Source organism: Leucoraja erinacea, chromosome 21 (assembly GCF_028641065.1).
Source record: "Leucoraja erinacea ecotype New England chromosome 21, Leri_hhj_1, whole genome shotgun sequence".
NCBI lineage: Eukaryota > Metazoa > Chordata > Chondrichthyes > Rajiformes > Rajidae > Leucoraja > Leucoraja erinaceus.
In genome coordinates, this window is record NC_073397.1 from 7,548,618 (window position 1) to 7,562,145 (window position 13,528).

Sequence of the window (13,528 nt, forward strand, 5' to 3'; positions counted from 1 at the left end):
GGAGCATTGTTGAGAACTGAATCTGTAAAGAGGAGCCCACCTGACTGGAGGAAAAAAAAAGTTTGGGGAAAGATTCAGATTTCTGCCCTCAGAATTAATCCCGTGCCATGCCGAGCTAGATTAAATTGCTCACTAGGTCCATTAGATCCATTAGATTTCTTCGGAGCTTATCAAATCTACTGATGTTCATTTAAATATTTGTGCAAAGAGAAACCTTCCAGGAAGTGCAAATGAATCTCTGTCTTGCCTGGAAGGACTGTCAGGGTCACTGGACGGAGGAGGCAAAGGGACAGGAGTTACATCTCCTGCGGTTGCAGAGGAAAGTACCTGGGGAGGGGGTAGTTTGGGTGAGAAGGGATGAGTGACCAAGGAGTTGCAGAGGGAACAGTCTCTGCAGAAGACAGAAAGGGGTGGAGATGGGAAGATGTGAGTCGTGGTGCGATCATGTTTGAGGTGACGGAAATGTCGAAGGATGATTTGTTGGATGCAGAGGCAGGTGGGGTGAAAGGTGAGGACCATGGAAACTCTATCCTTGTTGCTGGAGTGGGGGAGGAGGGAGGAGGAGGAGCCAGAGCAGAACTACAGGACACACAAGAGACATGGGTGAGGGATCCGTATATGACAGGCGGTAGGGAACCACGTTCACTAAAGGACGTCCTCAAATGGTAAGCCACATCTTGTGAGCTGATGTGGCGGAGACAGGAATTGGGAGTAGGGGATAGCATCATTCCAAGAAGCAGGGTGAGAGGAAGTGTAGTCCAGTTAAATGTTGGAGTCAGTAGGTTTGTAGTAGATGTCGATCAATAGTCTGTTCCCTGTGATGAAACAGAGAGATCCAGAAAGGGGAGAGAGGTGGTGGAGACAGTCCAGGTGAATTTGAGAAAAGGGTGGAAGTTAGTGGTGAAGCTACAGAAACCAACACATTCTGCATGGGTGCAGGATGGGTGCGATGTAGCAGAGAAAGAGGGGGGTGGTGGTGCCAGTGAACACATGGAACAATAATTGTTCAACATAAATGAGGCAAATACGTAGAGATGCAAGTTGGGCCAGATGGAAACGCCTCAATCGATTGAGAACTAGTGTTGGCAGAGCCGAGGTGTCTCTAAACAAGTGGGCATATAACTCCCAACGATGTCACCTGTAAATGTGGTACTAAACCACAAACATTGGAACACCTGCTAAAATGCTCTCAATTGGAAAACAAATGCACAGCTGACGCTCTCGATGCCGAGAATGGGTCGACTGGGCTTGTATTCGCTGGAATTCAGAAAGATGAGAGGGAATCTTATAGAAACATATAACATTCTTAAGGGATTGGACAGGCTAGATGCAGGTAAAATGTTCCCGATGTGGAGAGAGTCCAGAACCAGGGGGTCACAGTTTAAAAATAAGGGGTAGGCCGTTTAGGACTGAGATGACAAGATACTTATTCACCCAGAGAGTTGTGAATCTGTGGAATTCTCTGCCACAGAAGGTAGTGGAAGCCAATTCACTGGATGTTTTCAAGAGAGAGTTAGATATAGCTCTTTGGGCTAATGGAATCAAGGGATACGGAGAGAAAGCAGGAATGGGTACTGATTTTGGATGATCAGCCATGATCATATTGAATGGCGGTGCTGGCTCGAAGGGCCAAATGGCTTACTCCTGGCATCTATTTTCTATGTTTCTAGTTTTCTTTTTCTTGTCTTTTACATTGATCAAACACATTGGGTTGGTCAGTCGTGTATGCGAGTATTTAGAAAGCCACATCTGACATCTTTAAATCAAAAAAGGATAGAAACATGAATATTGCATTGTTGACATTTATTGCCGGCACTAAGTTCTGTGGGTAGAAAATAAAAAATATTCAACAATTTGTTATAAGCAATTACCTAGATGTATGCAATGGATTTAAAAGAGCTGCCAGGTGAGAGGTACACATCATCACCCGTTATGGGAAATCTGTTAGATTAGTAAAAAATGGAATACTATTAGTACACTTGTTAATGTTTTAACTGTTGTTTTTGATTGCAGGACCTTTCACAGATGTTGTTACCACAAACTTGAAACTGGGTAACCCGTCAGATAAAAATGTATGTTTTAAAGTGAAGACTACAGCTCCGCGTAGGTATTGTGTCAGGCCTAACAGTGGAATTATTGACGCAGGAACTTCAATCAATGTTTCAGGTATGACATGTTGCAGTTACACAATGGAACTTTATGGTTGCCTAATCATTGTTTGATTTTGGTCCTGCATAGCCAAACTTGAAAACTAACAGATTAAAAAAAAAATCAAAGTTAGGATCTTCAATTTTCAGACTTAAATTTTGAGGGTGGCAAGGGATGTGACTGATGAGGAAAGGAAAGACCTTCCTCTTGGCTCAGCCAATTTTTACTTTATTGGTATTAACCAGAAATCAAGAAAGCTAGAAACCATATAATCCCTTGGTTTTTAAATATTAATGGAATTGACAATGGAAGATTTGCTCAACTCATGAATGCCTTGTATATGTTTTTGAAGTGTACCGCCATTCTTTATTCTAATAATTTAATCTGAACGTTGTAAGATATAACACGAAACAGATTATTTAGAACAAAATGTTGCAGATTTTTTTCCTTGGTTTTCATATCGATGTATGAATCGATTTGTTTAGTAAAGCATTGACTTAAACATTGTTCGATGCACATGATTGAGAAATCAGCAGAAATATAGATTTATTTTTAATCCTATTTCCAAACTATTAGTAAGATTTCATGAACGCTCTAAGAATCCTCTTCCAATAGTGAATATTCCAGATGGATTCCTTCAGAGCATGAGATTTCCCAGGAGAAAGTCCACAGAAGACCAATAAGAATGAATTGGCTTGTGCTACATTTGTATTCTATGACTCCAAAACACTTCAAAGAAAAACTTTTCTTTTAAAATCTATGAATTTCTTTTCAATGAAAAGACCATCTTCAATGCTGAAGCAAAGAGAAAATATAAAGGTAAACAAAAAGAATATATAAAGGCATGTTAACTTGACCAGCAATTTGGAGAATGTACCTTACATTGTCTAAGTTGATTGTCTAATTGGTTATGTGATCTATTTTTCATAAATGTCTAATTAATTGGTTTTTAGGCAAGGAACTCGGCCTGTTGTACCTAACCTGGCCTACACATGACTTTAATCTACAGCATATTCTTTTTGTAATTCAATTTTAATTGCTCATTCAATTATCTCCACCAAAAGGACTGTCCTATAACCAACTCATGTGTTCTCCAGAAAATATTCTATTGAGCAAACTTTGTTTATTTAATCAGATATGAAAACCAACCAAAAAATCTAAAGAATATTGATTTAAATAATCTGTAGTTAATAATTTTTCTTAATTTCTTCAAGAATTACAACATTTGTTTAGAACTCAAAATGCACAAAGACATGATGTAAAAAAGATAGTGTTCACTTTGAAAACTGCAAGCAGTTTAATAGTTTGTATCCATTCAAACTTGAATTTTATTTACAGAGGACATTTTCTGGAGAACACAAGTGTTGGTTACAGGTTAGCCATTTTGGTGCAGGTAATTTATCATATTTTGCTCTTTGTTAATTTGTTAGAATTGCTTAGTCACCATTCATGTAAATCCAGATAACTAACCAGTGAATTAGCTGTGATTAACAATCCAGACAATTACCGTCCCGCCAATTTGCTAATCAATGAAGATAAACTGGCGGCAAATAACATGGATAATACAATCAAGCAACATATCGTCGCTAGCAGCAATGAATTTCACCATATATTATAAAATGTGGTGAAATATGCGGTGTTTGAGTCTGGGTTGCTCGCACTATGTCAGATGCACAATGTTATTCTGCTCATAGTTTGACCATGTCCTAAGTCTATACGCTTCATGTCACAAAGGGCCGCTTTGGATATTATTTAATATCAAGACACTAAATTTCTTTTTACATTAGTTTGCTGATAATCCAACATTTAGATGTTCTAAATTGGCATAATTTGTTGGTATGTAACATCCGTAACACAATGTGTTTAAGAAGGAACTGCAGATGCTCGAAAATCGAAGGTACACAAAAATGCTGGAGAAACTCAGCGGGTGCAGCAACATCTATGGAGCGAAGGAGATAGGCAACGTTTCGGGCCGAAACCCTTCTTCAGACGGGAGATGACATTTATTTCATTCTGAAGAAGGGCTTCAGCTGCCTATCTCCTTCGCTCCATAGATGCCTATCTCCTTCGCTCCATAGATACTGCTGCACCCGTTGAGTTTCTCCAGCATTTTTATGTACCAGCCGTAACACAATCATTTCCAAACTTCCAGACTCAAGGATTTCAGATAGAACACATATGAAGTTCAATGTGATAAGTGTGGAGACTACTATGCTTGTCCATGGGATCATTTTGGGGTTAAATGATAGAAGGAATCCACATCGGCCTGGTCCATTATGAATAAAGGTGAAGAAAATTATACTCTGGTCCATTATTAAAATGACTGTTGATGGGACCCAAATAATTTTATTTTCTCAGGAGAGGAGATGTTTTTATTTGGGTGTATGATAGAGCAAGAATGTTACAGCAAAGTCTGAATCAGTTTGTAGTGCAAAATGCATTGACGGTCACTTGATTGTAATTAAGAGGAGTTTTTTTATGGTTTATAAACAAACCATAATAGTGCAAAGACAAAAACAGTTCCCCCAAGTCTATGTAGTTCGGAGTTCCATTTGTTTTTTCCAACCTTTATTCCTGCAACACCTGTCCAAAATTCTATATGTCCCCACCTACATGGTAATTGTGGGGACTTCACGCTCCCCATTGTGGCTCACCTTCCTTCTGCCTTCTCGTGGGACCATCTCATTGTGCAGGCATTTATCCTCTCAGCCTCTGGATGTTCTTCTTCAATCTTTTTATTTCATCAACGTGCCTTCTCTAGCTCTGAAATTGTCATGCAACTAACTCATCAGGTTGGCCTAATTAATGATTGTGAAGTAAATTAACAAGTTACTCCATCATTTTCTGCTGCACCACATACTGTCAATTGCTAATTCATATAATTTAATGTTTGAAATATGTTATTATAAGTAAACTTGGAGAGGCTTATTTCAGCCAAAAAATGTTTTGGTAACTGGAATGAATAGAGTATAACTGGTCAGAGTATGTTGTATTCTTGCATTTTGGGTACCTTAGCTGAAGATTGATGGGCATCTTCTAGAGATCGTCATTAGTCGACAATTAAGCCCTAATAGGGATGATTGTGTTCCTGCACAGAAAGAGAATATGGTCTTAAATCTTTTAAAACACGTGGGCGGCGCGACTCACGTGGCAGCGGCCTCTGCAGTCCGTCTGTCGTTTTTTTATTTTTTGTCTCGTTTGAATGTAGTTTTTATTTATTTTTAAACTGGGTATGTGTGTGGAGGGGGTGGGGAAACTTTTTTAAATCTATCCCCTGCACGGAGAACCCGACCTTTTCTCTGTTGGGCCGAGCACCGTGGAGCGGCCTCCAATCGGAACGACCTGGGGCTCCAGTCGCAGAGATGCGGACTTACCCACCATCGTGGAGCTGCCGAGTTCGGAGCGGGAGGAGCTGTGGTGGCGCACGGCTGCGACCCGACCCAGGTGATTCGGAGGCTCCAACCGCCGGCCCGGTGGACGGTGACACCGGGAGCCCGCGGGTCCCTGCTGGGAGACCGCTTTTTCGGGGCTTCCGCAACGGCGACCTCCCGAGTTGCGGGGTTGAAAGTGACCTGGAGCAGGGCCTTACATCACCCGGCACGGCTTTAAATGGCCGCGGGACTTGTTAGCGCACGCCGGGGGCTCCAACACCAAGACCCGGAGCGCGGCCTTGCATCACCCGGCGTGGCTTTATAATTGCCGCGAGACTTATTTACCATCGCCCGCCGGGGGCTTTGACTCTGACATCGGGAGGAGAACGAGGAGTGCAGGGGAGAGATAAGACTTTGCCTTCCATCACAGTGAGGAGGAGATTCACTGTGATGGATGTTCGTGTAAATTGTGTTGTGTCTTGGTTCTTCTTGTTTGTATGACTGCAGAAACCAAATTTCGTTTGAACCTCTGGGTTCAAATGACAACAAATAAATTGTATTGTATTAAAGATTAGATTGGAATTATATGAAAATCTGAAATGTTGATGGGCAGATCTAGCCTTTAAAAAAAAAAAAAAAAGGAACTATATTAAAAAAAATAAAGAATCATGCTACAAAGTTGATGTATATTTGGTTGACACTGACTCTTTTTTGGAGATAATCTGTCAATCTGCATCAGCAGTTTAACAGCCATCTGAATCCAGTTTTGAGCTGAGCTGATCCAACTGTTGTGGCGGTAGATGATCTGCAGTGGGTCAAGACCGCTGGGTAGACTGGATTTAATGTGTTCCACAACTAACCTCTCATAACATTTCATGATGGTGGATGTCAAGGCCACTGGACAGTAGTCGTTTAGTCATGAGGTCTTGCTTTTCTTCGGCACTGGGATGGTGGTTGTCTTGAAGCAGGCGAGTACCTCAGAATGAAGTAGGGAGAGATTAAAAATGTCTGCCAATACTCCCGCTAGCTGGTCTGCGCAGTTACCAAAGACACGGCCAGGAACTCTGTCTGTGCCAGTTGCTTTTTGTAGCGTTACCCTTAAGCATACTGATCTAACCTCTGCAACAGTCACCATGGGGACAGGCACACTTGAATCTGAAAGGCCAGGTGTCGTCACCCTATTGGCCTTCTGCTCGAAGTGAGCATAGAAAGCATTCAGTTCATCGGGTAGGGTCGCACTATCACTATCACCAATGATTTTGCCTGACCTCGCTTTACAGCCAGTTATCTTATTCAAACCTTGCACATTTTCTCCATGTGTCGAGTGATTACACTGGGACTCATGTTTGTCCTGGTATTGTCTCTTGGCATCTTTGTTGGCTTTGCGGAGATCATAGAGGGCTCTTGTATCGTTCAGGATCATTGGCCTTAACCTGTGAATGTACCTTGCGGTTCATCCATGGTTGGGGAACACTCAAATTTACTTTGGAGACACACAGTCGTCCACGCACTTGCTGATGAAGTGGGTGCTAGTGAAGTACCTCATAGGGGCTCCTTTATCTTAAGCTCCCTAATCAAATCCGGTTTGTTACACAATACCAAATCCAGAATTGCCTTTTCCCTAGTGGGCTTGACTATTCTAAGAAGCCATCTCGTAGTCACTCTACAAATTCCTTCTCTTGGGATCCAGTAGCAACCTGATTTTCCCAGTCTACCTGCATATTGAAATCCCCCATGACCACTAATGTTGCCTTTCTTACATGCCGATTGTATCTCCTGATTTGTACCCTACATCCTGGCTACTGATCGGAGACCTGTATATAATAATAATAATAATAATACAGGTGCACAACCTTTTATCCGAAAGCCTTGGGACCAGATACTTTTCGTAATTCAGAATTTGTCGGTCTTCGGAATGGAAATTTTTTAGTAGTAGAAAAATGGCTGGTCAGCGGAAGTGAAATCATATCCGCAAGGTCGCGAGTTTGCGACTTGATCCCGGCAATTACTCGGACAGAGTTTGAGTTCAAAACACGTTTTGAGGCAGAATAAAGCTTGTATGAAAATGCAGGGGGACGTGGGGCTGACTGGATAGGCAGAACTTTGAAGTGATGGGTCTAAAAAGCCGCTGTGTCTCCCTGTCCCTGGGATGGAAGATGGTGGGGGATCAAACAACACGGATCCCCTCCAACTCCAGGGGAATCCGCTCCCCGATGGGCCGCTACGGCGACAAGTGGCCGTTTGCCCACAGCCCGAGTTGCGCCACCCCAAGAACAATTCGTACCTTGCACACCATCCGCTTCTGCCCCTACGTGTTCCTCTGGAGTTGGAGCGGGGCTGGGCTGGGCTGCTGGCTGCTGTGGATCCCTGGGTTCTCCGTGCTTGGGGTGGGCCCTGGGGGTCGGTGTTCAGTGAGATATGACGGGGGGGGGGACTGGCACTGGCTGCTAGGCATTGTACGTGAAGACAGTACAAAGCCCCCGTTTGTAGGTGATCCGGGAGCTGGAGAGGGGAGGGGAAGCCAGTGGCCGGGAAGTTGAGGGAGGTAGGTGGAGTGAAATGTGAAGCCAGCGACAATTTGGTGCTGCCTGCACGCTGAGTTAAAAAGTTCCCACTGCAAGACTCACGATACACTGTGTATGGAGTCTCAGTGGGACTTTTTAACTCGGTGGCAGCTAGATGCCAAGGAGAAGTTAACCCTCCAGCGCAATATACCTCACCTTCTCTTTGATTGAATGGGGATTAGTTTTTTTCGAGGAGCAGACCGGAGGTTCCGAGACCTCTGCGGGCCGGTCGGTGAACGTTTTGGCGATGTCAAGGACCGAAAAAATGTCGCTATTCGGAGGTTTTCGTTATTTGGATCTTCGGATAAAAGGTTGTGCACCTAATACATTTTATTCATGGGCGCCTTTCAAGATTCTCAAGGACACCTTACAAACAGTTGTGCAAGTCGAGAAAAAACGTGTAAGCGGAATGAAATAAATCAGGGTCTTAGTACACAAATTAAAGCTGTTTCAATTGCAAAACACCATATGAGGATTAATGCATCTTCTGAAAATGGGAGGGGGACATTGCTAAGATAGGCAGAGGTGAAGAGATGGGTCTTAGGCGGGACTGGAAGATGCTGAGGGACACGGAATTGCGGATCAGTTGGGGGAGGGTGCGTTCTGGACCAGTTGGAGTCGGGTGATGTAGGTGGAGCTGATGCCAAGGAGAAGTGAGTTGCAGTAGTCCAGTCGGAGGAGATGAAGGCATGGATGAGTCTTTCAGCAGTGGGAGGGGTGAGAGAGGGTCTGATTTTGGCGATGTTGCGGAGGTGAAAGAAGGAGGTTTTAATGACATGGCGGATGTGAGGCTCAAGGGAGGAGGTGATCTTTGAGGGTAGTGTGATGGATGTCTACATCTATTTTAGTAAGGCATTTGATTTAATACCCCATCAGGGTCTTTTTACCATTGCTGTTTCAGAAGATCACAGGATTAATATTATGCTGGGTTTTATGGATTTGGAACTGGCTTACTGGTAGAAGACAGAGGGTTGTGATGAAAGTACAGTATTCAGGCTGTGGACTGTGACCAGTGGAGTCCCTCAGGGATATGTGCTGGAACTGCTGCTGTTTGTGTTATATATAAATGACTTGGACGTAAATGTAGACAGGTTGATTTAAAGCCCGGTCCCACGATACGGGTTCATTCCAAGGGCTCTCCCAAGTTTGCCCTGATTAGAACTAGGAGATTTACAGTAATGGCCACTCGTTGGTACTCAGGGTTCTCGTGGACATTTTTCAACATGTTGAAAAATCTTCACGAGTCTTCCCGTGCTTAGCTTACCTGCCGTTAGCGAGTCTTCCTGCGTACCTGCCCTTCACGTTATGAGCCGCTAAGCGACTTCCCCGAGCTCAGACGTAACCGCTACGTTAATTCTCCGTGCTTACCACGAGTTTGATTTTTTTTTAAAACTCGGGAGAGCCCCTGGAATAAACTCGTACCGTGGGACAGGGCTATAAGTTTGCAGATATCACCAAGATTGCTGGGGTCGTGGACTGTGAGGAAAGCTGTCAAGGTATACAGCGTGGAGACCTGATGGGTATATAAAATTATGAGAGGGATAGATAGGGTAGACAGTCAGAATAATTTTCGATGATGGAAAAATCAAATACTAGAGGCCCTAGCTTTAACATGAGAGGGGCAAAGTTTAAATGTGATGTAGAGGGGGGGGGGGGGGGGCGTTTTTTTTTAAACCCAGTGGTGAGAGCTTGGAAAGCGCTGCCTGGGGCAGTGGTTGAAGCGGATACTTTAATGGCATTTAAAAAAACTTATGGGTAGGCACATGGTTATGCAAGGAATGGGACAGTGTGCAGGTCGATAAGTGATGGGCACGTCATCATGTTTGGCACAGACACTGTGGTCCAAAGAGCCTGTTCTTGTTCTGTACTGTTCTATGTTCTAATCCATTGTGAAGTCTAATAAATAGTGTCCCTGGCAGTTAGTTTGGTTTTCAAATACATTTAAACATCACAATCAGTTCAGTTTGCTTTTGACAGTTACCATTTGAATTAAACAATAACAGCCTATTGTACTTGAAGCACTGTAAAGGTAGGAAGTAAGATTTGGAAAATCCATTAAGAGATGATATTGGATTCTGTGATTTTTTTGTTCATGAGATGTAAGCAAAACGCCTTTCTATTTATATAATAATTTCACTTTGCTTGTCAAATATTCAGATATTATGTAGAAACATAGAAAATAGGTGCAGGAGTTGGCCATTCGGCCCTTCGTGCCAGCACCCATTGGGGTACTGATTTTGGAGTGTGATCATTGGGTAATACTATTGATAAGAGCTCCAAAGTCACACGGCTACTATTTGTTAACTTGAGTCGATTACTGATTACTTAGATCTCAAGATAGACAAGGATTAGAAATTTAGAGTAGTTTTGGACTTGGGAGAACATGCATTATCCAGTTAAAATAGAGAGGAGTAGGAAGGAACGACAGTTTAAACCGAAGATAGACCCAAAAAGCTGGAGTAGGCTGCCTGTCCTGCTGAGTTACTTCAGATTTTTTGTGTCTAAAATAGAAAGGATACAGATATCAGTTGTTGTTCATCCTGACTTAAGACGAAGTACTGGAAAGGAGATTTGGTACTCAGTGGTCAGCAAGGATGAGATGGGCTGAAGAACCTGTTGCTGAGCTCTGTGACTAAGATTTAGTGAGAGTGGGAATTGCTGGGCACAATATGGCTCTGTGGTTTTTACTGTTCTCTTCGTATTACATTTGCAGACTGTAGCTGTGTTACAAATGTTGTCTGCATCAATGAAAAATGCAATTATTTTCCTATCTTCAGTTGTCCTCAGAGAACAGTGTGCAGTAATGGATGGATTCTCAATCTGATTAACTGCCAGAGTCTGTATATTCACTCAATGTCTTTAGCCAACATTATATCAGCTGATAATATAATAGAAAATAGGAGCCCGAGTAGGGCACCAGACCTCTACCCCGCATTCAATATGATCATGGTTGCCCTATGCAGCCCTCAATTCCTCTTCTGTGCTAGTCCCCCATTGCCCTCAATTGATCTTTCAAATATTTATCTATCTCCACCTTAAAGGACAGTACAGTGGCGTAGCGGTAGAGTTGCTGCCATACAGAGCCAGGGACCTGCGTGGATCCTGACTGTGGGCGTTGTCTTAACAGAGTTTGTACATTTTCCCTGTGACTCTATGGATTTCCTCTGGGTGCTCCGGTTTCCTCCCACATTCCAAAGACGTGCAGGTTTGTGAGTAAATTGTCCCAAGCGTGTAGGATAGAACTAGTGTATGGGTAGTCGGTATCGCGGACTCGGTGAGCTGAAGGACCTGTTTCCACTCTGTATCTCTAAATTAAACAACTTAATATTTGTGATATTCTGGCCCATACCACTTTCTGAGACAGACAATTCAAGATTCACTACTATGAAGGAGCAGTTTCCATAATGTATCACTCTATGACTCTCTGATCTAGCATCTCAAATATAGTGATTCGTGAGGTACTGTGGACCATCAGAGACATGCATTGTCACAATCTGTAATATCACAGCCCAGCATATCTCACAGTCGGCTGTTACAGTTGAGCCAGTTGATCAACAAATTAAATGAGGAATATAGAATGGCATGCTGGGGCCATCATAAAGATGATATTGCAATGTGCTAAAGTTTCGATGCAGAATTTTTTTTGAACCAAACATCAAAAACAGCATATAACAGGGAGGGTTAAAGCCCATCACCAGTTTTTGAAAATAGTTAAAGCCGAGTCTCACGTTGCGAGTTGACACAAGAGGTACCCCGAGTGAAAGACTCGTGGTTGTGTACGAGATACCAAGTGAAAGATCAAGAGTTTAACCGAGTTCCCACGGGTAGACGGCAGTTTTCCGTTTACTTGTCATTTCTGCGATGTTCCAATTTCGTCTCTCGAGTTAACAAGTTCCTGTCCCGTTAATCTTGAGCAAACATTGTCTACCGACGTGTTGTAAAATCATCACATGGTACAAATGATGTGATGTATTTTTTTTTACACACTATAAAAATCCTCCCTTGGTTAAATTGGCTCATTTGGAGACATGTCTGCAAGAAGGCTTTTGGAGTCCAGGATGGTGATGTTTTTTATTCAAGTGCTGTATGCAGCAGCCCTTTGTGTGATGCGAGGACACTTGTGTGAAGGCTGAAGGGAGAGAGTAAAAAGGACTTTATGCCATCTTCCCTTTCCATCCGCGTCTGAGGATTTTTCCACACAGCTACCTGGGAGGCAATCTGCAGATTTCCTAACTCACTGTTTCCCTGCTCCAAGGAGCCCACAGGCAGTGTTGACCTCTCCTGTTGCTTCTCCTGCTGCCTCTCCTCTTCCTCCTGTATGACAAAAGCCTTATTGGCAGGTTTTCTGTAAGGCTCTGCTCTTCCCTTTCGTTGTACTTTTCTTGGAGCCATCTCTACCATTCTTCCTCTCAAAAAGATTCACCAGCAATGAGGTGAAACGCCCTCGATTGACCCAGGTCACGTGGTGATATTGAAATCACCTTTTGTTTTTCCTCTGTCCAGCTGCCGGGTTCACCGTGCCCAGGACTTCCCACGGTAGACTCAAGAGTCACTAAGGTAAACGCACGGGCCACTACGTTATTACAACGAGTTAAAATGTTTCAATTCTTAACCACAAGAGTAAAATTGACTCGTGAAAAACTTTAAACATGTTTGATTTTTTGCAAGAGTTGACAAGTTTCAGTACCTGCCGTTAGCGCCACGAGTCTCTAAGTTGCGTCCACGTGTTTCGTACGTTATTACCACGAGTTTTAACTCGGGGTACCTCTTGTGTGAACTTGCAACGTGAGACTCGGCTATTAGGAATAACAATAAATGTTGGCCTTCTAGTGATTTGCCTGTATTTCTGAAAAATACTGCTTATAACTCGGTTGCAGCAGGAACAATGCAGATAATAATAGCGGGACAATTAAGAGCCTGTCAATGTTACTGTGGTATATCCATTCTATCTCACTGTCTCTCCATTCTACACTGGACCACTTAGACACTAAAAACACATACATCAGTTGTTTATAGACTACAGCTCTGCACTCAATAACATTATCCCCTCTAAACTTGTTACCACGCTCAGAGAACTGGGTCTCTGTGCATCCCTTTGCAACTGGATCCCCGACTTCCTCATCAACAGAACAAATTGACAACACTTCCTCCTCTAACCATCAGCACTGGGGCACCTCAAGGCTGTGTGCTCAGCTCCTGCTATACCCACTCGATACCCATTACAGCGTAGCCGGACATAGTTCCAACAAATTCATTCACGACACCGGCGTTGGGTAAATTACGGTTAATGATGAGTCAGAATATCTGATTGATTGGTGCCAGAACAACAACCTTGCACTCAACATCAATAAAGCCAAGGATCTGACTGGGAGAGGATGGCCAAGGATCCACAAACCTGTCCTCATCGATAAATCGGTGGTGGAGAGAGTCGACAACTTCAAGTTC

The 13,528-nt window shown here is 43.1% G+C and overlaps 1 protein-coding gene across 1 annotated transcript in view; it reads left to right on the top strand.

The window, feature by feature from the left end:
- Positions 1–13,528, top strand: part of vapb (VAMP (vesicle-associated membrane protein)-associated protein B and C) — an 83,919-nt gene that overhangs the window by 40,319 nt on the left and 30,072 nt on the right. Inside the window, exon 2 of the mRNA XM_055652030.1 lies at positions 2,014–2,166. Coding sequence (XP_055508005.1) covers positions 2,014–2,166 — 153 coding nt within the window. The remainder of the gene's footprint in view (positions 1–2,013; positions 2,167–13,528) is intronic.